The sequence below is a fragment of the Balaenoptera musculus genome, chromosome X (genome assembly GCF_009873245.2).
Source record: "Balaenoptera musculus isolate JJ_BM4_2016_0621 chromosome X, mBalMus1.pri.v3, whole genome shotgun sequence".
In the NCBI taxonomy this organism is placed as follows: domain Eukaryota; kingdom Metazoa; phylum Chordata; class Mammalia; order Artiodactyla; family Balaenopteridae; genus Balaenoptera; species Balaenoptera musculus.
In genome coordinates this window covers 23,452,551-23,479,010 of record NC_045806.1, presented here as the reverse complement: position 1 = coordinate 23,479,010, position 26,460 = coordinate 23,452,551, and the positions used below count along the sequence as shown (strand labels likewise).

At 36.1% G+C, this 26,460-nt stretch overlaps 1 protein-coding gene across 1 annotated transcript; it reads right to left on the bottom strand.

The window, feature by feature from the left end:
* Positions 1-371: 371 nt before the first annotated feature.
* LOC118889009 (DDB1- and CUL4-associated factor 8-like) lies at positions 372-2,179 on the bottom strand. Its single transcript, XM_036840552.1, is given in 3 exon segments — positions 372-404; positions 444-559; positions 562-2,179. Coding segments are annotated over 3 exon segments (1,767 nt in total).
* Between the last annotated feature and the right edge of the window lie 24,281 nt (positions 2,180-26,460).

The window sequence follows — 26,460 nt, the reverse complement described above, 5'->3', positions numbered from 1 at the left end:
CACTGCTAAAGATGAAAAAAAGTGATCATTTTCAGAGTGTCAGAAATGAGAATATAGATTCAATAAGGCTATTAATTTTTCCACCAGAATTAGGAACATTTAGAAGTCAACCATAAGAGAACAAAGGAAAAGAAGCATAGATAAATTACTTATGTATTCCTATAGATATAAGGGGTAAAGAGAGAGGAGTAAAGAAACCAAGTGAGGGAGGAAGAATGTAAAGAAGGAAGGGAGGAAGGCAGAGGAAGGAGATGGAAGAGGCAGTTTCTATTGTTAAAAATAGATAAAAGACAAAAAGCAAATCTAGTAAACTAAATCTTAAAGTCCAGCCTTCTGAGGTGATGCCTAGCTGGAGCTGGAGTATGAGGCCTTCAGGACGGCAGGCACCGCACAGGGTCTTGGTTCTCTTCCTCCTCCTGGTTCGCTTCCTCCTCCTGGTTCGCTTCCTCCTCCGACATATCTGAGGGACTGGAAGACTCATCCGACTCTGCATCCATAACCCCAACTCCAGGAGCTCCCCAGTGCAACTGATGACCTCTCTGTGTCAGGTGACGCATTAGAACCAAAGCAGGTGGTTGTCAAACAGGTCAGTGTGGTGCAGGCTGCCTTCATCTCGTTCCTGCTTGTTCCTCTTAATCACATTCTTTAAGCCGATAAAGCCAGTGGTAACTTTAGCTGTGGGTGCCCAGATCTTAGCATCGTGGTCTAGGCCACTGGTCGCCATCACAGGTAGGTAAGGATGGGGTTCAAGACAGTTAATGGTCCCTCCTTTATCCCCCTCCATGAACTGAACAATCTGGCAGGATGATTTCTCCCAGAGGAAGATGTGCCCACAATCACTGCTGCTCACGACAAACTCACTTCTGGGGCCATAGAAATTGACACCTTTGACTGTGGCATTATTTCTGTGCCCCTTGTATCTTTTAATATACTGGGCTCCATCACAGTGAGAAGAGTTGAAGAGGTAAATATCTTCATCATTGTAACTGGCCAGGAGCTCTGTGCCATCGTGACTGTACACAAAGCAGGTGATATTTGCTTTAGAATCACAGTTGACCAGGTGATGAGGACAGAATTTCTTGAGTACTCCATTATTCTCATTCTCATCAATTTTCCTCTGGTCATAAATTCTTACAAACTGATCTTGTCCACCCACTGCAAACTGGTAAGTATTGGCAGGATTCACATAGATTGTATGCAGCCCCATTTTCTTCTCCTTCTCTTTTGTTACCACCACTTTTGAAGCTGGCAGGCCTTGTTTGAGGTCAATGGAGAAGACAACTGCATCTTCACCTGAAGTTAGGAACTTAAAAGAGGAGTCATGCTCCAGAGCCAACTTGTGGGAGTCTCCCCTGTGCTGGGCCACACGCTTAGTATTCTTGCAGTGTCGTGTAGCAGATAGCTCTGCTATGCGTATCTGCTCATCACAGGCACACATGGCCAGGGTGGAATCACCACAGCTGGGAAGGAACTTGGCCTGAAAAACATTATTTCTGTGGCCACTCTCAAAGTCCAGTACTGGCTGCTGACGCACCCAGTCCCACAATATCACTCTAAGGTCATCACTGCTAGTGGCCAGCCAGGTGCCACGCTGGTTAAAGTGCACGGTATTGACACAACCATTATGGCCTTCAAGCTCATACTGCAAGTGGAAACGCTGCACAAAGACTCTTGCCCCACAGGCCTGATATACAACTAGGGCACTTGAACCCGGCTGCCATTTTCGAAGAGCATTAAGGACTTGCCAGCGAGGGTGGGGGAGGACAGATGTCTCTGAAGACACCCAATCCTCCAGGGCCCGATCCTCGGCTGATAAATACTGATCAGGGTTAGCCTCATCGCACTGTACCTGAGGCTGCTCTTCTTCCTCTCCTAGCTCTTCTTCGAAGCGGTAATGGGACTGGTTTCTATCACTGGTTAAGAAATGTTCGGCGTCTTATGTGCTTTCGAAGTCGATGTCGTCTCTTGAACTTTCCATGGCTGTGCTTTGACTTTCTTAACTGGCGTGGCTGGGAGTACCCCCATCGCCAGTACCGTCACCATTTCTGGTCAAGCTCATTTCAGCGTCTGAGCAGGCCTCCCTCCCTGCCTCCGCTCCAGAACACTCCTCAGAGGGATGGGACAGGCTTCTGTTCTCTAAGTCTGGTAGGCCATCTGTGCTGCTCACGTTGTCAGACATCTTTAATGATAAGTGCTCTAGTCGGTCTGGAGTGAGTAAAAGTCGTAGAAGCCTGAGGAAAGGAGTAGGCCCGCCCCGGGGTGAGACAGGCCGGCAGCGAAAAAGGTAGGCCTAGCGCCAAGACTCCAACCAAGGAGGCCAAAGGGGAGGGGCAATTTCTGGTTGAGGCAGTTGCAAGTATGGGAGCTGGTGAGGTTCAAAAGACTTCGTCCCATCTCGAGTCTCGCGGTATTTCGAGACTGCTTAGAGTTTTCCAGAACCTGGAGAGTTCGACCCCAAGCCATTTGACATTGCTGCTGTGCATACCGTTCTATTGAAGACTGAAACATACTGTGCTTTGGAAAACATTCTTATTAGAGATCCATCAGCAAAAGTGATCCTCCTTAGGCAAAACAGTTACCATAAGACTCTCAGTGCTTTGCTTGAACATAACGTACAGTATGAAATGAAGAAATAGGCAAAAGCAACGAAAGATTGCTAAGGTCCCCAAGCTAGTGAGTTCCTGACGTACAAGAAATATCTTCAGCAAATCAAGCAGCTTGAGGGAAACCTTGAGAGCTCTAATTGGTAGAAATGGCATAGGGTTGACATAAAATACACGATGACTAGTTCATTACATTTTAGATTAAAAAATGAATACTTTTTTTAGTATGAGTAGATCCCAAATATTGAATTAGACATACTTCTACTAAAAAAATTCATTATTTATCTGAAATGAAATGCAAGTTTAACTGTGTCGTGTGTTTTTATTTGTTATATCTGGCAGACTTTCTTAGTGAGAAGAGTAATTTATTCCTTCAGTGTAATCAAAGCCGAAATCAACTGGTCAATTTAAAGTAGACATTGAAATGAGTAACTGCTTCACCAATTTGAGATAGAAGCACAGCGTTTTTTTCTCTTTCCAGCAGAGATTCTATATATTTATTTGGAGTTAATTCAATTTAAGACACTTAAGGAACACCAACACAATTTTATGAAAAAAAATCTGTGATGTTATAGAACTATCAAAATATTTTAAATATCTCCCAAAATATGTCAGAGGCTTTCTGGGGGCTTTTAGGGAAAAAAAGGCAGCTCTTTTAGAGGCAGTTAATTGGCATTGCTGTACTAACTTCAGAGTTTCTCCAAATGAATTATCTCAAGATGATGTCAGTAAATGTTTGTAGGGCTACAGTAAACTGCTGACTAAAAATGCCGGAATGAGGAAAACAAGATTTCCCTCAGAGTAATTGCAAGATCAATGTAAAATCGATTAAACATAGAAGCATAAAATCTTCTAAAGAGAGAGAATGGTTCCAAGGCTAATAGTAATGGTAAGACACATAAAAGAATATTCATAGCAATTTGTAAAGAGTAGCACAGCAACCTGAAAACCACCTGAGAGACCATCAAGAGTAGCATGGATAAGTAGACTAGCATACATTTCTATAATGGAATAATGTGAAAAGGTGAGGACTAATGAATTAAAACTAAATACATCAGCATGGATGGATCTTAAAAACACGATGATGAGTCAAAACACAAGTGACAGAACAATGGTTAATAATTTCATTTTCATACCTATCTTTATAATTTTCATATGTAATAAGACTATTTTAAAAGGCAAGAAAACAATTGACTCACAATTCAGGATAATGGTTACTTATGGAGGAAAGAAGGAAGTTAAAATCTGGTAGAGAGGAAGCTCCAATAATTCTTGGTAATATTTATAGCTTACTGTAGATATAGGTATGTTCTTATTCTTTTAATTATTTATTGCCTGGCTTACACATTTGTGTATCCTTTTCTATGTATTATATATATTGCATAGTAGTTTTTTTTAAAGAGATAATGTTCATTAACAAGGGGTCTTGCTCGGCCGTGGAGTTCAAAAACAGGAAAACCAGAGCATCAAACCCTAGTATGCCCATCCTGGCATTGTCCAAGAGAAGAAGCCTTATTAATTGGCTTTGGAAATGTCTCATTGCAAGGAACAGTTCCATTGTTAGAGGTTCAGTCAGGTTATTTCAATCTGATGCTATTGTATTAGTTTGACTTTTTTCTACATGCTCATTAAGCAAACTTTGGCTATGAATTAGCTTTTCATTTAAATTTTCATTTAAGTTTGCTTTGAATTAATCCATTTGGTATATTTCCATTCCCATTCATTCATTTATTCACCACAAATTTATTTAGCACTTCTATGCACCGTGTACTGTTCTAGGTCCTGACAATACAGTGGTGAATAAAAGTGTTAATCCCTTCACTCATGGAGTTTATAATACAGTGGAAAAAAGAGACAATAGACAAGTCAATATAGAGATAGAGCATATGAGACAGTGGTGAAATGTATAAAGAGAAATAAATGTGTGGAGAGAAATAAAGGTGTGTAAGTAGGTATAGACTGGAGGTTGTTATTTTAGATAGTGCATTCAGGAAAGGTCTCCTTTATAGGGTGACATTTAAGTAGAGGGCTGAATGAAAAGAGAAATGCAGCATGCAAATACCTAGGATAAGAACATTCCTTATACAGTGACATTGAGTGCAAATGCTCTAAAATTGTAGGACAATATGAGTGTTCATGGAACTTCAGGGAGGCCACTATGTCTGAAACAATGCAAGTAAACACTAGGGAGAGTGTCAGGCAATGGGATTGAAAGAAACAAAGGCCAATTAAACAGAGCCTTGTTATCCATAATAAATAATTTTAATTTTTATTTCATTCTATATGTACTGGAAAGCCTTTAGAAGCTTGTGAACATGGCAATTGCATTATCTGACTTGCTTTTTAAAAAGATGATACTGGCTGCTGTGTGGAGAATAGAATGGGGTAGCAAGAGAGAGCAGAAGTACTAAAATATTGATCTAATCCAGGTGAGAAATTAAGGTGGCTTAACCTAGGATGAGGATAGTGCATGTCGTGAAAACTGGTTAGGTTTGGAATACATTATGAAAGTAGACATTATAGCATTTACTAATGAGTTGAATGTGAGTGTGAAGTGGATTAGTCAAGCTACTAGCAAGAAGCACACGTCGCTTGGGCAATTTTAAGCAGTTCAATAGGTGGTTATTTTTGCAAAAGTGAGAGAAGGCTGTAGGGAAATCACAAGGGAACAATCAGGATGTCAAGGATATTATGAACAGGAAGATATTATACCCTTAGGCCTAAAGGTGTGGAGGAGAGAGAGCAGTTATCAAAAAACCTGAGACAGAAAGGGCAGTGTGGAGAGTCTGACTTGACAGGAGCTATCATTAGCCATCCTTCAGAGCACCTGCAGGGCATGAGCCAGGGAAACGTATCCCCCAGATTAATTTTTCTCCCTCTGCTCTCCTGATGGTACTTCCCACTGAGTCATGTGAAGAAGGTAAGATTTTATATCCTGTAATTTTACTGAATTTATTAGTTCTAACAGTGTGTATGTGTGTGTGTGTGTGTAGTCTTTGGAAGTTTTCATATACTGTATAAGATCATGTCAGCTGCAAGCAGATAATTTTACTTCTTCCTTTCCAATTTGGATGCCTTTTATTCATTTTTTCTTGCCTAAATTCCCTGTCTAGGAGTTCCAGTACTATGTTGAATAGAAGTGTCAAGAGTGGGCATCCTTGCCTTTTTCCTGATCTTAGAGAAAAAGCTTTCAGTTTTTCACTGTTGAGTGTGATGTTAGCTGTGGAATTTTCATATATATCACCTTTATTATGTTGAGACAAATTCCTTCTGTAACTAGTTTGTTAAGAGTTTTTATCATGAAAGGGTATTGAATTTTGTCAAAAGTTTTTTTGCATCTATTGTGATCATGTGATCTTTATCCTTCATTGTGTTAATATGGTTTATGACATTGATTGATTTGCTTATGTTGAATCATCCTTGCATTCCAGAGATAAATCCCAGATGTTCATGGTGTATGATCCTTTTAATGTGCTGTTGAATTTGGTTTGCTAGCTTTTTGTTGAGGATTTTTTGCATCTGTGTTCATCAGGAATATTGGCTTACAGTATTCTTTTCTCGTTGTGTCTTTGTCTGGATTTGGTATCAGGGTAAATAACAATGGAATATTCAAAATGGAAATTAAGAAAACAATCCCATTTACAATAGTATCAAAACAATAAAATACTCAAGAATAAACTTAACCAAGGAGGTATAATGAAAGCCATAGAACATTAAAGAATTTAAAGAAGACACAAATAAATGGAAAGACATCCCATGTTCATGTATTAGAAGACTTAATATTGTTAAAATGTCCATACTACCCAAAATCATCTACAGGTTCAATGAAATTCCTATCAAAATTCCAACAGTCTTTTTTTCAGAGGTGGAAAAGACCAAACCTCAAGTCCATATAAGGAGTTCTAGAGATCTATTTACAACATTGGACCCATAGTTAACAGTACTGTATTTTACACTTGAAGATTGGTCAGGGTAGATTTATGTTGTGTTCTTACTAAAATAAAAACACATAAATAAAAATTTTTTTTAATTAAAGTTAAAAAAAGAAAGGAGGAGAATAAATCTGGATGAGCAAATATAAGCTACCTGGTCCCTGGAGGGTAAATACGAATCAATGATAGCTCCTAAGTGTTTTCTAGGAACAGTGAGTGAATGGTGGTGAAATTTACTAAAATGAGGGCTAGGTATGGCGATGGAGGAATCAAGAGTTCTGTTTTATTTATATCAAGTATAAAAATGCACACTTAACATTGGGAAAATAGAAATATTGAGTTGACAATTGGATACAGATGTCTGGAGTTTATAGGAGAGATTATAAATATAAATTTGGAAGTCATTAGCCACTGAGAATAAAGTATATCACTTAGGGAGTGAGTACACAGTGAGAAGAGCAAAGATCTGAGGATTGGGTACTGGAACACTCAAATATTTATTTTAGTAAGAAAAGGCAAATCCAACTATATGGAGCAGAAAGAGTGGCCAGTTATGTAGGAGAACAACATGAGAACATGAAGAAAGTGTAGAAACTATTTTACAAAGGAAACATTGATCAACTGTGCCAAATACTGCTAAGAGGTTAAGATAAGGCCTGAGAACTGAGCATTGTATCTGGTAACAGGAAGGTAACAAGTCACTTGTGACTTGTTACCTTCCTGTTACCATACATTACCACGATGTTATATGCTAGTGACAATGATTTAGTAGTAAGGGTGAAAACTGATAATGCAGTGAAGATAGGAGGAGCTTTAGGAGGAAAGCCTTAAATAGGGGAGAGGGAATAGGATTCAATGCACAGATAGAGGAACTGTAACAGGAGGGGAGACAAAATATTTAGTACAGAGGCAAGTAGGTTGTTAGATCTGGTGGTGGAAGAATGTGCACACTCTTGTAGTTGCTTCCATTCTCCCAGTGAATAAAGAAAGAAGGATATCAGCTATGAATGAGGGAGATTAAAGCTGTGCTGGATCTTTGAGGCAAAAAACTTGTGAAATAGTCAACTCAGAAAATGGGAGAATGAGTCCAACAGGGATATGGAGAATAGTTGCCTGGAAGAAGAGAGGGTCCACTTGTGGTTTCATACCCTAAATGTAAATAAGATAGCATGATTATTGTTTTTCTCTAACTATTTTAGACACTTGAGGACAGAAGTAGAGTAGGCAAATACCTGGATTCAACTAAATTCTGAATTTTTTGCTGGTTGAGGATGATGGAGAGTTGGGGGGCAAAGGAGCTTAGATTCTACATAATGAAATTATTATAATAATGAACCTTGAAATTTAACTATAAAAAAGACAATTGAGGGACTTCCCTAGTGGTCCAGTGGGTAAGACTCCATGTTCCCAGTGCAGGGGGCCCGGGTTCATTCCCTGGTCGGGGAACTAGATCCCGCACACCACAATAAAAGATCCCGCATGCCGCAACTAAGACCCGGCGCAGCCAAAATAAATAAATAAAATAAGTTAAAAAAAAAAAAAAAGACAATTGAGAACAAGAGGGGGAAGAGGAAAAGGGCAGATTTGATAGGGTCAGCAGATTGGAGGTCCCAGTGGAGTCAACTTTTGATGGGATCAGCAAGTGTGTTCAACCATAGAGGAACTAGAGTTCCCTTTTGCTTCACTACCTTATGGCCTGTAAGTATATATGAAGTTTGGGAGAACAGGGTGACCCAGAGCCCTATAATCTGTACCCAAGCTATTAAAGCAAAAGCAATTTGATTAAAAGATTAAAGTAATTCACTCTAAGACATGGCTGACTGATAAGCTTAATTTTCCCAGAAGCTATTTCCTTAATATAAGAGGAACTTCCTACTCTAGGACAGATATTTTTTAGAAGAAACCTTCCAGAGCCATTTGAATACCCCAGGAAATTACTACAACTACTCTTACCGACCAGCAATGTGGCAGCCTGATTCTGAAAGTGGCAAAGAGGGGCCTTTATCTGGTTGCCTCACTGGGTTTGGGGATGCAGGAGACAGTCATTTCTAAAATGACCCCCGTCACATAATGAGCTTGTCTTGTTTTCTGCCCTCATGGATGTAACACCCCCTTGAGGGAGACAGATTTGTAAACCAGTATCATGAAATGAAGTCCGTACCAAGATTAATAGAGATTTTTCTATGAAGATTTCATAAGATGCTGGCAAAACTTACATTTAAATGTGCTTCATAGATTTTAGAATTACCTATTCAAAATTTTAGGAAGCCCAGAAACTTCAGGATGCCATTTGGAACCAAAGAGAGAAAAAAAATCTTTATATTCTAGAACAAATTCCATTATAAACAAATAATTAAAATAGCTAAATGTATGCTAATCGATTATTATCAGAGGGTCCTAGAGTGAAAGTAGAGTGACAGGAGAGACTGTTTTGGTGTAGATATAGAGTTTAGATGGGTTTCCAGGAAAGGTATTTGAGCATAACATGGAAGGAAGAACAGCGGAGCAGCACACAGCCACCTCACATGAATTTTCTTCTGGGCCCTTGTGTATGCGTGCTCACATTCCTCTGCCTCATCCTCATTCTGCCTCAGTCCCTTTTCTGTGTGGAATCTGGCAAGGAAGCAGTTGGTGATTAACACATGGTCTGTGACGGGAGGGAAGAGATGGCATGACATATTTTGGGAAATAGAAAGTCTTGGTATGATTGGAGCACAGAGTCAGTGTAAACAACAGGCCAGCCTGTAACTTGGAATGCTTTATTGCAGCAATTCTTAAACTTTTTGGCCTCAGAACCCCTTTGCATTCTTAAAAATTATTGTGACTCCCAAAGTACTTGTACTTACGTGATTTACATCTACTGATATTTGCCCATACTAGAAATGAGAGCTGAGAAATATTTAACTATTTGTTAACTTACTTATTTCAAACAAGAATAATAAATCCATTACACATTAACATAAATAATATATTTTTATTAAAGGTAATTAATTTTTCCTGACAAAATAAATTTAATGAGAAGATTGGCATTGTTTACAATATTGCATTTTTTAATTGTCTGGTTTAATAGAAGACATCTGGATTCTCATATCTGCTTCTTCAAGCAATCTGTTGCAATATCACAGGTTATTCAGTGTCTAGAAAACTCGACTGTACATTTGTGAGAGAATGAGGACCAAAAAGGCAAATAACAGTTTAGGATTATCATGAACATAATTTTGACCTTTCAGATCCACTAAAAGGGTCTCAGGGACCCATCCTCACTCCCCATGAGTCCCCATGCGCACTTTGAGAGCTGCTGCTTTCTTATAAAGGCATATAGAGAACAAGTTGGATTTTATCTAGTAGATGATGCATAGAAACAAATAATTTAAGCAAGGATTGGATTTGCATTTAAAATGATTACTCCCAGTGTGGGAAATAAGTTGGATAAAGGCAAGGTTAGATGTTTGGAAACTAATTAAATTTGAATAATTTCTCACATTCTATCTAGTATAGGACTCTTTTACAAACACATGTGTAATACTGGTTATACTTTTTAATGTGTTTATTTTCCTCTACTTAAGAGTAAGTTACTTGGAAGTAGGTACTGCTTTTGATTCATCTTTATAACTACAGCTTTTGGTAGAGTATACAGAGTAGGAACCCAGTAAAGATTTGTTAAAAATAAATGAAAGAACTAACTAAATGGCTATCAGACTATTGCAGATAAATGATGATCTAGTCTTCAACTTAAAGGCAGTGGCAACAAAGATGGAGTAGATTCGAGAGATATACTCAATTCACTGTTGACTGACTGGAAATGCTGTTGACCTACTTATTGGATAAGAACTGTGAAAGAAAGATAAGGAACACCATTATTTCTGTCATCTACCTTATGTGACCCTGATTGAGGGAGGATAGGAGATAGAATGGGGTGGGGTTTGAAGGGGTGATTTCTGGTTTCATTTTGAATATGATGAATTGCAGATGCTTGTGGGATTTGGGCCTCTCCTAGCACCTTAAGCGGTTTTAAAGCTACATAATATCTTATTTAATTAAGCCAAGATCACAGTATATTCTAATATTTGTTTTCAATGCTTTAATATTTTAGTATTTGTTTTTAATACTTTTGATGTTTTAGTGTATTTTTAATGTCTTAGTATTTTAATATTTAATCAGAATTCTTGGATTTTTGCTGTCCTAAATTTCCGGTTCTATTCGTGGATGCTGATTTACTGCCAACCAAGTGGGATTAATTTGGCTCTTGCACAGTGGCTTCTTTTCAAATTCACTACTTCTAAATTTCATCCATAATGTGGGAAGTTGAACTACTCCTACAGCTCTGTGAAGGAATCTGCTGACCCCGCATGTGGTAGAAAGCAGGAGACACAGTCTCTGACTTATTCACAGAAACTGATGAGATCGCTTGTCACCATCCTCCTACTTTACAATCCCCAACTAAGGGTGATGACACATTTAAAAGTATGCCTATCAGCAAGCATGGATTTTTGTAATTCACAGTTCACTAAATAGACATCATGTGATTGAAAATAAAGAAGCATCATGCAAGGAATGTGTTGTGAACAACTTAAAATGAATTCAGAACATAACAAAACAATCTGGCTTCATGTTTTCAAGAGAGTAGCCCCAACAGACAGGGAAGAACACTTAAAACACTAAAGTGATTCAGTTCTCATGTCCTTTATTGCCGCTCATCTTTCCATCTGGCCAGAGTTGCTATTTTATCCAGTACTTTCCTGTTTAGTACCATCCTGCCTTTACATTTTGTTTCCAATCTACTCTGCAAAGCTAATTGTTGCCCTGTCCCAGGAGAATGTGAATAATTTTAAAGTTAGAAAGAGAAGCATCTGCATAGATAGAAAATAGCAGTCATTTCATTATAATTAGTCTATTTGTCTTTCTTTTACTTATGCCAGAAGTGTATCAATATCTTCAAAAAATGAATGACTACCACCTGCCTAAAACCGGAATGAAGCCCCCCAACTCTAATTATTTTCTTTTCTTCAAATTAAAACAAAATCAGGTTGGTGAAAGTTTGAGCTCTTGGTATATATCAGACATTTCTATTGGTTGCATAATTCAGTGAGTTACAGAAAGTGTACCATTCAAAAAAAAAAAAATATATATATATAGTTTTGAAAAATAAATTATCTTTGACTTTCATCAATTATTAATTGTGCATTAATAAAGCACATAGTCAACATAGAAAACTGAATATCCATGCGTCTCACTAGAAATATTTATATAATTTAAGTGAATAACAGAACATTACTTCTAAAGATCTGTAAGATGGATATCCATGATAATGTGTGAAATAAAGCTATAAAACTAAAATACAAAAAGATTCTGGTATAATCTAATGGAATTCTTACCCTTCCCCATGATAGAGAATTAAGCACAATAGATTTAAAAGTAATCAAAGGTATATTTTATTAAACATATTATTGGGAGTAGTGCCACTATTTATTTCTCTTCTCATTTACATGCAGAGGGGAATTTCTACTCTTCTCTGTTTTTGGAAAACTTCTGCCTTTACTCCTAATGTGATAATTCAGACTCTGAAACATATGGCAGGCCACATTTCACTGCTGAGCAGACTCACTGCTCACGTGTGACACACCATTTTGCTCTCTTGTCCAAACTTTTGCCTCAATGCTCAGACATGGTGGGCACTCTTGGGCTTCTTCTCAACATACGATAAGTATGTATGGACAGTGATAAGGGCCTGCCTTTAATAGAAATGCTGGCCATCCTTCTTGCTAGTGTTTTCTTTCACCAATGAATCTGTGTGTTAGTTGGACCTGGCATCCTTGTCTACGCACTGTTTGGGTACATAGACTCACTGCTCTGCAGGTCACATCAACTCTGTTTCTCTGTTTTTTTCTTTTCCCTTCCTCCCACCAACCCATCCACTTTCCATGAATATTCAGTTCAAAGATTTAGATTTTGGGTGAGTTAGGAGATACCCACTTCAGCTTCCAACTTTAACCATGTTTTCTAGTCCAGTCTTTCTGGAGAATGTTGTTATGGGGATCGGGAGAATAGTGGTTATAAAGTGCTTTTAAAATTAATGAATCCATTTAATGGGGAAAAGGGTGAATGGTAGGATTTGGTTGCTTGGATTCAGTTTTATAAAATGCAAAGGAGAGGGCTAGAACACATGATTTCAATGGCCAATTTTAGCCAAACACAAGCTGAAGCTGTGAAGCAACATGGCTGATGTTCCTTCTTTTTTTTTGTTTGTTTTGGCCGTGCCATGTGGCTTGTGAGATCTTAGTTCCCTGACCAGGGATTGAACCCTGGCCCTCGGCAGTGAAAGTGTGGAGTCCTAACCACTGGACCACCAGGGAGTTTCCTGATTTTCTTATATGGTCTCTAAATAAACCCTAACGTCAATTTCAAAAATAAATAAATAAATAAATAAATAAATAAGATTACAGATGCAGTTTAATATCATATTCTTTGAAAAAAAATGTATTACTTTCCATGGTGACTACTTAGAAAGGTAGTGCTCATTTAGAACAGAAAGTATTTAGTGAGTTTGTTAAAAATTAGTACATATTGTCATTCATTTTAGTTACACCATTTATATCCCAAGGGGAAGTCATTCAAATAGCATGTGTTCATTACTGAGTGAGCTGTAAAGACAGTTATAACCAAAGAGATCCAGAATAGGGAGGGGTCCCAAAGGTGTGGGCAGTTGGGAAACAACTTGAAAGAGTTGAAAGAAGGAGACTAGTTGAACAACTGGCAAAGGTTAAAAAGCCACAGGATTGAGAATACACAAAGCTTGTTTCTTTTAGAACACGAACAGACACATTTTCATCAGGCTGATGCTTCAATATAAGGAGAGTAATAAAAATCATTTGAAGATGAGATTGTCCAATGTTTGTTAAATATTCTTGAAGCTGTAGAGAGACAATGCACTGTTACTCAACACAAATGTTTTAAGTGCATGATCATGAAACATGATTTTCCTGAGTGATGAAGTCCCTTTTCATATGAACAGGGGAATTGTGGTAGGCAGAATAACGCCTCTTTCCCCAAACCTGTGAATATTGTTAACTTACATAATAAAAGGGAATTTGCAGATGTGATTAAGTTAAAGATTTTAAGATGGGGAGATTATCCTGGATTATCCAGATGGACCTTGCAAGAGAGAGGCAGGAGGGTCAGAGTCAGAGAAAGAGACACAATGGTGGAAACAGAGGTCAGAGAGATGTGGGGCCATGAGGCAAGGGATGTAGGCGACCTCTAGAAGCTGGAAAAGGAAAATAAACGCTTTGTTCCCTAGGGCCTCCAGAAGGAATGTAGCCTTGCCTACTCATTTTAGGCTTCTGACTTGCAGAACTATAGGATAATAAATCTGTGTTGTTTTAAGCCACTAAACTTGTGGTAACTTATTACAGCAGCAATAGGAAACTAATATGGGGATGTGTGTGTATATTAATGTCAGCAAGGCACTTCACAGCATCTTTAAAGTATTTCTGAGCCAAGATGGAGGAGATAAGACAATGCAATGATGTGTGCTGTCAAATTTGAAACTGCCGCAATAGATATGCCCAAAACATGGTTGTTAAAGCCATGGAATCCAGGGTCTGGGTTGGAATCCTGACCCTGCCCTTTTCTAGTTATATAATCTTGGGCAAGCTAGTTGACATTTCTCTGCTTCTGTGACCCTGGATGTAAAGTGGGATTAATTATTGCAACTATCTTAGAGAGAATTGTGTGTTAAAAAATTAATACAGATTGATATTAATTATTTATTTAATATTACATAAATTAACACTTTTGAAATGCTTAGAATGTTTCATGGTACAAAGTGAGCACTATGTAAAGGTTAACTGTCATTATTATTGGTGCTGGCCTAAAGTAAATTCTGTGGTCACAAGGTTCAACGAACACTCTGTACTTGATTTTATGGATTTCAACATTTGTATCAACAACTTGAATAATGGCATTAAAGGCCAGTGACATAATATTGGGAGCTATAAATCTAATGCCAGTCTAAAGCCTATGGAATGAAATATATTTAGGCTCAAAAAAACAAAGGTTTACGTCCCAAATATTTGCCAGCATTACGATATATTTACTTTAAACATATGAGTATCATGTTGTGATCTGTTACACAGCTTGAATTGCAAATACAGTTAAACAAACTTTAGATTTTCTTAAAAAATAAAATATGCTTTTTCATATATCATAGGACTAAATTATCAGAAAATCCAACATCCCTATTCTTGCCCTAATGACCCCTCACATTCTAATCTGTTAAAAACATATAACTTATGTAGAACTAAATGTTGGCAGATATCATGCGGAAGGAAGGTCAGTCCCAGTCCAACTTATAAACCCAAATAAGGATTATCTGATAAATTCCTTAATGTTTTGTCTTACCACTGCAACATGAAGACATTTTGACAACTAAAATCTTACAATCTTATAGCTAATCCCTACAAAAGCCACCAGTGAGAATCTTCAAGGGAGGTTGATTCATTCCTACAATACTTAGCTCACCCATGGAGTCCTCTGATTTGGGTACCCATGGATATACTTCTTAGGACTCAGTATTTTTCATCCTATACCAGCTAGGAGTATAGCACCAAAATTGGTTTAAGAGAATAATTAATTAAGAGAGAAAAAATTAAAATTAAAAAAAGATCAGTCATTGCTTGCCTAGAGCTGGGGTCATGGGAGAGGAATGAATGAATGCAAAGTAGCATAAGGGAAATTTTGAGAGATCGTGGAAATAATCTATATCATGATTGCTGTGGTAGTTATATGATTGAATACATTTGCTAAAACTCATCAAACTATACACTTAAAAATGGATGAATTGCATTTCATATGAATTACACCTCCCTAAAGCCACTTCTTACCATTCTTCTTTATTCCTTCACCCTAGAGAGCCAGACTCCTCATTTTCATCATCCTAAACCTGAAGTGTGCTGTAGAACTCTCTTTCTACGTCCAGGGAGCGTTATATTCCACCTATTTTTAAATTTAGGTTTTAATTTAAATTTAATAAATTGGCCTTTCAATACTTATTAACTCAGATATTTTCTTATTTTGCTCTCTACATAAATGGAAGCATGCTCTTCACACTTTTTTCAAAAAAAATCACTCAACAAAGTATTTATTGAATGCCTACTAAATGTCAGGCAGTGTTATAGATGCAATAGATAAAAGAGTGAAGAAGACAGATGAAACCCCATGTCCTGATATGTTAATATTAGGTGATATGCTACATAGAAAAATTAAGCAAGAGATGAGGATAGGAGTGCTAGGATAGGTGTTATGTTTTTTGCAAAGTCTGGACAAAAAATAAGACATCATGAAGAATGTATTAAATGAACATAGACTTTAAGAAAGAGAATAAGTAAGGCACATAGAGATATATCTCTATCTATCTATCTATCTATCTATCTATCTATCTATCTATCTATCTATCTATCTATCTACCTATCTATTCCAGGGAAAGCAGCAAGTATGACTTTCCTGAGTAGAAGGGATGCTTGGAATGGTTGAAGAAGAACAGGATCCAGAATGGCTGGAGTGGGAGTGGCCATCTGCAAAAAGGGAAGTGTAGATAGAGGTAAGGTCAGGCGGCAGCAGGTTGTCAGATTATTTAGAACCATATGGCCCATTTGAAAGGTCTGTGGCTTTTCCTTAAACGTGATGGTAAGATTTCTCGGCAAGAAAGCAGACTTTGGAAAAAAAGGCTTACGTGTGAGTTCTTTATTGGGAATGTGCCTCAGGAAGCAGCGGTGAGGAACAGAGGAATCCAAGCAGAGAAGAAGGGAGAGCAAAAAAATATATATATGTATATTATTGAGCTGGCCACTGCTACAAGTGACTGGTTGCTCCATCCATGGGATCATCTTAAAAACTTTATTAAATGTTTTCAGAGGTCTTTTCTGGGGAGTAAAAGTGGAAAGGTTTTGTCAGCACTCTTTGGTAAAACCTCCCTAAAAGGGTATTAACTCATCTGCATTTCTGTGTTGTGTGTTACTATTGCACGCCATGCATGGATTTAGTAGAGAAGCCTAAGGCAGGAGGTGTGGGACACGCTGAGTAAGTTTGAAATGAAATGCTAACAGATTACTGCTCCATGAAGTTGGTTGGAGCCCAGGTAAAACTGGTCATTGCAATTGTGTTTCTATATGCAAGTGTCGATTTTAATATGAAATATAACAATTATGCCATTGATGATAGCATCAAAAGACACCAAATACCTAGGACTAAATATAACTAAAGATATCCAAAATCTCTACACAGAAATCTATAACTGAATGAAACACTATGAAAAGAGATTTTAAAAGACAGATAACAAATGAAGGCCTATACATGTTCATAGAGTGGATGACTCACTTTTGAAAATCTGTAAACTTTCCCAAATCAATGCAATCTATATAAAATTCCCAGCAATGTGTGTATCAGTATGTGTAGGGAGTAAGGGGAATGTGGAAATTGACAATTGGTTCTAAATTTATAAAGAATTCATGTACAGCTAAAACAACTTTGAAGAAGAACAAAATTGGAGGATTTATACTTATAGATATCAAGTTGATGATTAAGACAGTATGGTGTTGGTACAGAGACAAACAAGTAGATCAATGAAACAACACAAGAAGTCCAGAAGCATACCCACACACATAAGGGTTTTCAAGTTTTGAAAAAGTGATCACTAAACATGTCTTGGAAGAATATCTTCATGAGCTTAAAGGGGAAGATTTTACCAACTATAAAGGAGAAGATCGGCATGTTGGACTATTTTAGAAGCAGGAAATTCTCTTCATTGAAAGACACCATTTTAAGACTTAAAAAGCCAGTGTATTTATAACCCATATAACTGACAAAGCAATGTATCCAGAATACATAAAGAGGATCTCTAAATTAATGAAAAGAGATCGAAAACCCAAGTAAAGAAGGGACGAGATTTTTTAATATCCTTCATAAAAGAGAATATAAAAATAGCTAATAATCCTATGGAAAGATGCACAACCTCATTAGTAACTAGGGAAATTCATATTAAATCTACAATGTAGATGTTCACTAGAATGAATACAATTGAAAAGACTGAAAATGCCCAATATTATTGGCAAGGATACAGGGAAATGGAGCTTTCATATATTCCTTATTAGAGTGTATGTTGATAGAACTACCTTGGAAAATTATTTGGCATTATATACCAAATTTGTTGATATGCATATCCTCTGATCCAACAATACCACTCTTGAGTATATACCCAACAGAAAGGCACATATATATTTAATAAAACATGTAGGAAAGAAAGTTCATAAAAGTATTATTCATAATATCCCAAACTTGGAAACAACCCAAATGCCACTCAACAATGAAGTGGATAAATGAGTCATCTATTCATACAATGGTATATACAGCAAAGAAAAAGAGAGTGCTACTGCAGAAAACACCACTGATAAATCTACCAAACACATGGAGCAAAAGAAGCCAGATATAAAAGAATGCATACTATATGATTCTATCTGTAACATGTTCCAAAACAGGCAAATAATCTTTTGCTGGAAGTCAGGATAGTCATTATCTTTTAGGAAAAGGCAAGGGAGTACGATGGAGCCTCTGGAGTGATGAAAATACAGTATTTCTGGGTCTGTGTGCTTTATGTAGATGTGTTCACTCAGTGAATAACTAATTCTGTTCACATAGGATTTGTTTAGTTTTGTATATGTAATACTAAAAATTTAAAATTTTATTTAAAATTATGTACCTACCTTAATGTGTTCTTAGAAATACATGAGATGATGTATGTCTCATGACTGTCACCAAGTAGGTATATAATGGATATTAGCTAAAGACATAAAGAAAGGGACTACATAATATTTGATCTTAAGTAGGACTGTGAATTAGTCTGGAAAAAGAAAGGGTTGTTAAGAACTGATTCAGATTAAGAGGAGAGTCAGAGGTCATGAGAACTGATAAGAGAGAGAATAATCGCTTAGCTGCCCCTGAGAAAATTTATTATAGAGAGAGGGAATGGAGAGGAATGCCCTAAGGCGAACTGAAACATGATAATAGAGGGTGGCCTCTGGTCTATGTTGTGATATATAAGTTACCAAGCTTTGGTTAGACTGAATAGGGTACACAAGCAGAGGGTAGTGCTATATTGATTTAGATAGTACAAAATCACTAAGATGGGCTGCTAACTCATTCCTCTTGTTCTTTTCAAAGATAACTACATTATTGATGGAAAGGACATTTTCATTTGCAGCATTTTATTTTTTAACAAAGGTTCTCATTTATATTATATATATATATTTACTTTGTTTATCTTATGTATTTACACTTAAAAGATTAACTTATTTCTTATTGTGAGCAATTTTATAATATACTTTAGAATTATTCCTAGATATTTATATATTAACATTAAATTTAGTTCATTTATAATAATTTTAAATTACAAGTTATATTATTCTCTCTGTAAAACTAGCCAGGTGTGTGTGTGTGTGCATGTGTGTCTATTCAGTGGCATTTAAAATGCAGTGTATAATCTTTACTTTTACAATTTCCAACCACATATTGGGCTCATCTAGACCTTTATAAAACATAAAATCTGAAAATAAAAAGTTAAAACATAAATATATTACCTTTTTAAAATGCTACATCTCTAGTTGGTGTGTCAAATTTATTATTTATAATTATTGCAAATAAATCTGTTCTTGGGTGGAGAAAAACAAAATTTTCAATCCTAGCTGCTATTAACTCTTAGTGTAGTCTCCATTTGACGATTGCTGATCTGAGCCTTTATCTTATTACTTAAAGGTCATTTGAAGTATTTTAGAAGGGAAATGCATCCCTTAGACAGTTTGCACATCCTTTGGAAATGAGCTTAGTATTTGATTTTGTTTTCCTGCGTATTACAAATTTTAACTGTCACTAGGGATGAATCTTGAAGGGCTACTGAAAGATTCAGCTGAAGATTCTGACTTGATCCATGAAGTTTGTCTTTTTGGATAGTCTTCCATCCTACAATTAGCATGTGCTACAATTTATTATCATGTCTCTTATTTTTTATTTAATATAGAATTGCAAACATGGAATCTGAATGCAATATTTGATTTGAATCCTGTAACAACATTAATATTTTATTTCTTTTCCTTAATAGTTACTTAGTGTTAAATATGTTTAGATATGCAAGGTATTAATCCATTTTCTCAGAAACAGGGTATATACACTTATTTATTTCCAAGACAGTTTCTTCTGGCTGAAATAATACTTGTTTCTCTCCCATTTTAAAGTGTATGTGAGATGGATTAATTTAAAATAGAAATATACCGAGAATATGCAAGCCAATCAACTGTATTTAGTTAAAAATCAGGCAACTCTCTATCATGTTAATAAGCGTGAATATAGTTGTGTTATTTGGAGAATCCATTGTGTAGCAGTGAAGAACTCAACACGCTTACATTTTTTGTATTTTAAAAAGTTAATTAACAAAATGGGTTTTTATAACCTGCTTTTATGTTGCCTGATGAATTTAATATATTCCAGGAAAGTTAGTAGACAGTAACCCACTGAATTATACTGCAATTACAGCTGGAGTAAAAAAAATTTTTTCCTTGTTCTTCCTAGCAGAAAATTAAACAATTTCTGTATTCCAAACTGTTACAAATTCAGTTTCCCAGTAGTTTATCCCAGTCTTCAGTGACATGTGAAATAAACAAGGAACATTGTTCCTCACAAAGAGGTAGAGGCAATCATTAATAGAACATTTTTGTCTTATATGTGGGAGACATGTAAATCCTGTAATACCAAATTATCCAACAAAATTTTTTCCACATGTAACTATACGATTCAAAATAAAGTAGAAAAATAAATTTAAACTATTATTTAAAGTGTACTTCAAATGTAGAGAGCAGGAAGATACTCCTATTGATCATTTTTAACATTAAAAGATTTTTGAATAGGTAAGATGTGTACTTGATTCAAAAATCAAAAGAATATAAAATACATGTTCAGAAGTCTTCTTACTATCCCAACCCTCCATTCCATTCCACTCCACTTTACTGATAAATATTTTTATTAGATTTTCTTATTTTCTCAGTATTTTATGCAAATATATGCAAATATGAAGATACATTCACTAGCTTCATGTCATAGAAAATAGGTAGCATATACAGTATTTCATCTTTTTTTTTACTTTAAAGTTTTATTGGATATCACTCTATTTTGCTCATAAAGACTATACTCATTCTTTTTACAGATGCATAATATTCCATTGTATAGATGTAGCCTGGGTTATTTAATCAATTTCCCGTCAATATACACACGGTTTGTTTCCAGTTGTTTACTGTTACACTGCCTTGATGAGTAACCTCATTCATATATCATTTTAGAATGCATTTTTGTAGGACAAATACCCAAAAGTGGATATCATGGGTCAAAGGATAATTGTAGTCATATTTTGGTAAATAATCTCAGTTTCCCTGAATAGGAATTACACCATTTATCACTCTCACCAGCAATGTATTAGAATGTTTTCCCACAGCCTCACCAACCATGTTTTTTAAACAATTTTGGAATATGATAGGTGAGAAAAAGCAACTCTGTAGTGTGTGTTTTCATTTCTTTTACTATAAGTGAAAAATCAGAAAACCATTTTCTTTGTTTAAAGACCATTTGTATTTGTCTTTCTGAGAATTGCCATTTCATGTTCCTTGCTAATTTTTCTATTGAATTGTTTGTCTTATTATCCTTGATTTCTAGAAGATTTTTGTATCTTAAGGAGGTTGGTCTTTTGTCTGTGGTACAAACTGTAAAGATGTTTCAGTATTTTTCATTTGTCTTTTGACTTTGCTTATGATTTTTAAAATAATTTAGTAAAATTTCTTATTACTCTTTTTATTTATGCCTTCTGGATTTTGACTCTTTTGTTAGAAAGTACTACCCAACTACAGACTTATAAAAAATGCACCTATATTTACTTCTGATATTTGTGGGGTTTCTTTTTTCCCACTTAAACCTGTAATCCAATTGGAGTTAATTCTGGTGTATATTGTGAGAGATAGAACTAAAGATTATCTTTTTCCCTCTAAGTGGCTCCCAGTTGTCCAAACAAGATATATTTTAAAAATTCACTTTTGCCAACTGATTTTTTAGATGCCACCTTTATCATATACTAATTTCCATATTTATTCCAGTCTATTTCTGAACTTTTCATCCTATTCCATTGCTTTCTCTATTTATATACAAATATAACGTGGTTTTAATTATTAAGATCTTATGATATACTTTAATTTAATAAGGCTAGTATCCCTTAATTGATTTTTAACAATGTTTTACTATCCATTTTTGCCTACTTCTTTTCCCAAATAAACTTTTAACCATAGTTTCTTAATTTTAGAAAACAAAACAAACATAGCAACAAAACTGTTAGTACTAGAGATTACATTAATTTGTTATTTATAAATGTTATACAAATTCACTTTAAGAGGAATAGACATCTTTTTTTTGTTGAATCTTCCTAGCTAAAGCATGGTATATATTTTTCCATTTGTTCAACTCAATTTCAGTCCTTCAGAAAACGTCTGAGTTTCATTTTACATTTATTTCTCTATATATTCTTTTTGCTGTTGCTGTTTTAAAGTATGGAGACTTTTTATTTGATTTTTACATGGATTTTGTTTATGTAGAAGATGCATATTGATTTTTTTTGTCTTTTTTTAACATCTTTATTAGAGTATAATTGCTTTACAATGGTGCATCAGTTTCTGCTTTATAACAAAGTGAATCAGTTATACATATACATATGTCCCCATATCTCTTCCCTCTTTCATCTCCCTCCCTCCCACCCTCCCTATCCCACCCCTCTAGGTGGTCACAAAGCACCGAGCTGATTTCCCTGTGCTATGCGCCGCTTCCCACTAGCTATCTATTTTACATTTGGGAGTGTATATATGTCCATGCCACTCTCACTTTGTCCCAGCTTACCCTTCCCCCTCCCCATATCCTCAAGTCCATTCTCTAGTAGGTCTGTGTCTTTGTTCCCATCTTGCCCCTAGGTTCTTCATGACCATTTTTTTTTTTTTTTAGATTCCATATATATGTGTTAGCATACGGTATTTGTTTTTCTCTTTCTGACTTACTTCACTCTGTATGACAGACTCTAGGTCCATCCACCTCACTACAAATAACTCAGTTTCATTCCTTTTTATGGCTGAGTAATATTCCATTGTATATATGTGCCACATCTTCTTTATCCATTCATCTGTCGATGGACACTTAGGTTGCTTCCATGTCCTGGCTATTGTAAATTGAGCTGCAATGAACATTGTGGTACATGACTCTTTTTGAATTGTGGTTTTCTCAGGGTATATGCATCTGTACTCTTAACCATTGAGTTAAAGTGCCTTGATGCTTTATTACTTTTTACAAATTCTACTCCTGATATCAAGAGTAGATCTGAGATTAGTTACTTATGACTCCCATTTCCCCCCATATATGTTATTTTCTTAGGAATTATGGAGCATCGTGCCTTGTGGAGGTAAAAATATATTGTTGCCACAGTAAAAGCATTTTAAGTCCCCAGTATGCAGGTGAGGAGGTATTTTCAGAAAACTCTGCCTCTACCCAGAAATATATGCCTTTGAAGGTTTTTCTTGTCTATTTTATCTATGTTTTTCTACTTTAAACATGTTTTATAAGGTGGCTGAAGGCTTTTTATCCATGAGACTGAGGTAATATGGCCTCAAACCCAATAGAATCCAGGGCACCAACATTTGCAATTACTTCAAAATTTCGAGGAGTAGGGAAGATGGGCCGGTTGGAAAGCACTTGTCAATATATTCCATCTCTCAGAAAACATGATTTTCTCAACTATCTGCACCCTCACTGCTATGACTTTTGCAATCTCCATAGTTTACAGCACCTTCTGTAATAACGTTGGCTGCCAAAAAAGTACTCCTTCAACAAAATAAATGCTTACTAAATCTTAGTGATGTTGAAATACAGTCATTTTATACAATAGAAATAAACAGTTGCCTACTAAACTGAGCATACATAGAGAAAACTTCTTTGGAATTGAAAACAAATGGCTAGGAAAGGAATTGCTGAGCAGGCTCCTTTGTCTTCTTAGGATATGTAGATTTAGGAAAGAGAAGTGCTAGGCATACTTTAAAACAGTCTCAAGGGGGGAAAAGCAATGGATTAGCATATATTTAGAATCTGCTTTGTACAATAATTCCAACAGCTTGATTTCTTAGACCAATCTATCTTTTTAAATACTTAATGAATAGGTTTATGGGAGAACCCATTAAAAGGCATCATTTTCATTTTCCTTTCTTTCCCTTAGCATAAAATGAATTTGCTTTCCAGGAGAAAACAAACTTGAAAAGTATAGTTTTAACACATTAATTGCATTAAATACCATCACTGGATTACCATCAATGTTTCCCTTTGACTACTCAGGCATTTAATAGTTTTCCAGGCCAGAGATGGCCCAAATCACTGTGTCGTTTCATTGAAATACAAATAAATGTCAATATCAAAGTAGATGTAGATTCCTTTAATCAATTAAAATTAGCATATATGTTAATTAGCATGTGTGAAGCGTATGCCAAAAAAAATCAGCTGATATCAGCTAACATTACATACAGGGGTCACAGGACCCAAGCAAGAAATATGCATGCTCCATCACCATGCCTCAGGATAAACCACTTATCTCCAGCCTTGACTTCTTTTTGAGGTAGGAAGAAAGGGGCATTAATTTTTTAAAACACTTTCTGTAATGATGATGTAAGTCAGAAGTACCTGCCAGTGGCCATATTTGCCACTAGTTATTCCCTGCTTAACATTGAAACTAATACAGAGGAAATTTGAGCTTAGATGTGGAGAAAAATGTAGAATGACCTGAAGGTATTCATTTATCATTTTGATAAAGCCATATTCATGATTAACAGCCTTATAGGTAGAGAAAAGACATTTTCAAGGAGAAAATAGTAGTTCTGTTAATGGTAGCAGGGGGTGTGATTGGGGTAGATAAAGCTGAAGATGTTCAATTCAGAGATGAATTTGATAATTAAGGTCAGGTGGATGATTTAACATTTCCTAACATGGGAAAATAGAAACAATCAGAAAAGTTCTATACATGCTTCTACAACCATGATCTTCCATTCTATCCTCATCAAAACCCATATTTCACTTTACATGCTATTAGTATGAATGAATTTTCTCTTTTTTTTTTTAATTAATTAATTTATTTTTTATTTTTATTTCTTTTTGGCTGCATTGGGTCTTTGTTGCTGCGCACGGGCTTTTTTCTCTAGTTGCGGCGAGTGGGGGCTACTCTTTGTTGTGGTGCGTGGATTTCTCATTGCAGTGGCTTCTCTTGTTGCGGAGCACGGGCTCTAGAGCGCAGGCTCAGTAGTTGTGGTACACAGGCTTAGTTCCCCCATGGCATGTGGAATCTTCCTAGACCAGGGCTCGAGCCCATGTCCCTTGCATTGGCAGGCAGATTCTTAACCACTGTGCTACCAGGGAAGTCCTCTCTGTTTTTATCAAATGGTAATCTATATACTTCAACACTGGATCCCATCAAGGCTTGCCTACACAAGAACTTAATTTTTTATATTATCCTTTTTTCTCCTGCATGAGGTGCCCGTAAACTATGACCCACAATCCAAATTCTGCCTTTCATCTGTTAGTTAATAAAGTTTTACTGGAACACAGCTATGGCCACTCACATATTATCTATGACTACTTTTGTGCTACAATGACAGAACTTAGTCTCTGTGAAAGAGACCATATGGCCCAGAAAGTCTAAAATATTTAGTATCTGGTTCTTTAGAGAAAATGTTTTCCAACTGATGTCTGACATCCTCAATATTTTTTTCCTCTCGGTTAAATTATTCCAATTAGCAAATAAACATTCTGTAATATTTCTCATTAAAAGTGATACATCTCCTGACTCTCTTTTCCTCCTTCAATTACTGTCCCATTTCTCTACTTCCTTTTACAGAAAATATCCTCAAAAAGCTTGTACATATCCTAATTGTTTCCACCTTTTCTTGTCCATTTTTTCTTGAATCCACTGAAGAGTTTGTTTCAACCATTTTATACAAACTGCTCTTTTAAGGTCATCAGTAATGTACGTGATTCCAGTTTCACTGGCCAATTTTTAGTCCTCATCTTATTTCATTCATTAGCAACCTTTGACATATCTTTTAATCCAATTTTCTTGGAACATTTATTTGATTCTCCTAATACCTTACAGGCCAGTTATTCTATACGCAGTCACCTTTCCTGGTTCCTCCTTATTTTTATGACTCCTCAACTCGGATGTACTCCAAGATTCAGTCCTCAGACCTTTATCTACAATTATTTCCTTCATAATTTCATCCAGGATCATGAATTTAAATACCATATATTCTATGCACTGATGATTCTAAAAATTATATTTCCAACTCAGACTTCTTCCTCCAATTTCAGATACCTATCTAACTGCCTCAGCATATCTCCTTGGATCATAAATAGGCATCTCACTGTTAATTTGTCCAAGACAGAACTCTTTATGCACATCTTCTGATGGCTCCACCTTGCTGAGGCCTATACCTTCACTCAGTTCCAAGTGAATGCAGTCTGCCTTTATAGAAACAGATAATTATCTATTTTAAAGCTTCCACTAGAGGTTTCTGTTTCTAGTATGGAGGCGTAAGAGACTAATATGCTGATCATTCCGTAAACTCAGCTATGAAACTTAGACAAAAAGAAACAAACAAATAAACCAAAATACCTGGAGCCCTGGGAACTGCACAAATACAAACAGATTTGTAAAGGGGAATCAAAACTTGGACCAAATGACCAGCACAGAGTGAATTCCCTGTTTTCTACAGCTTTGTCTGAGGGTAATACCAGTCATGGCACATTGGAGCAGCTGAAACTCCTAT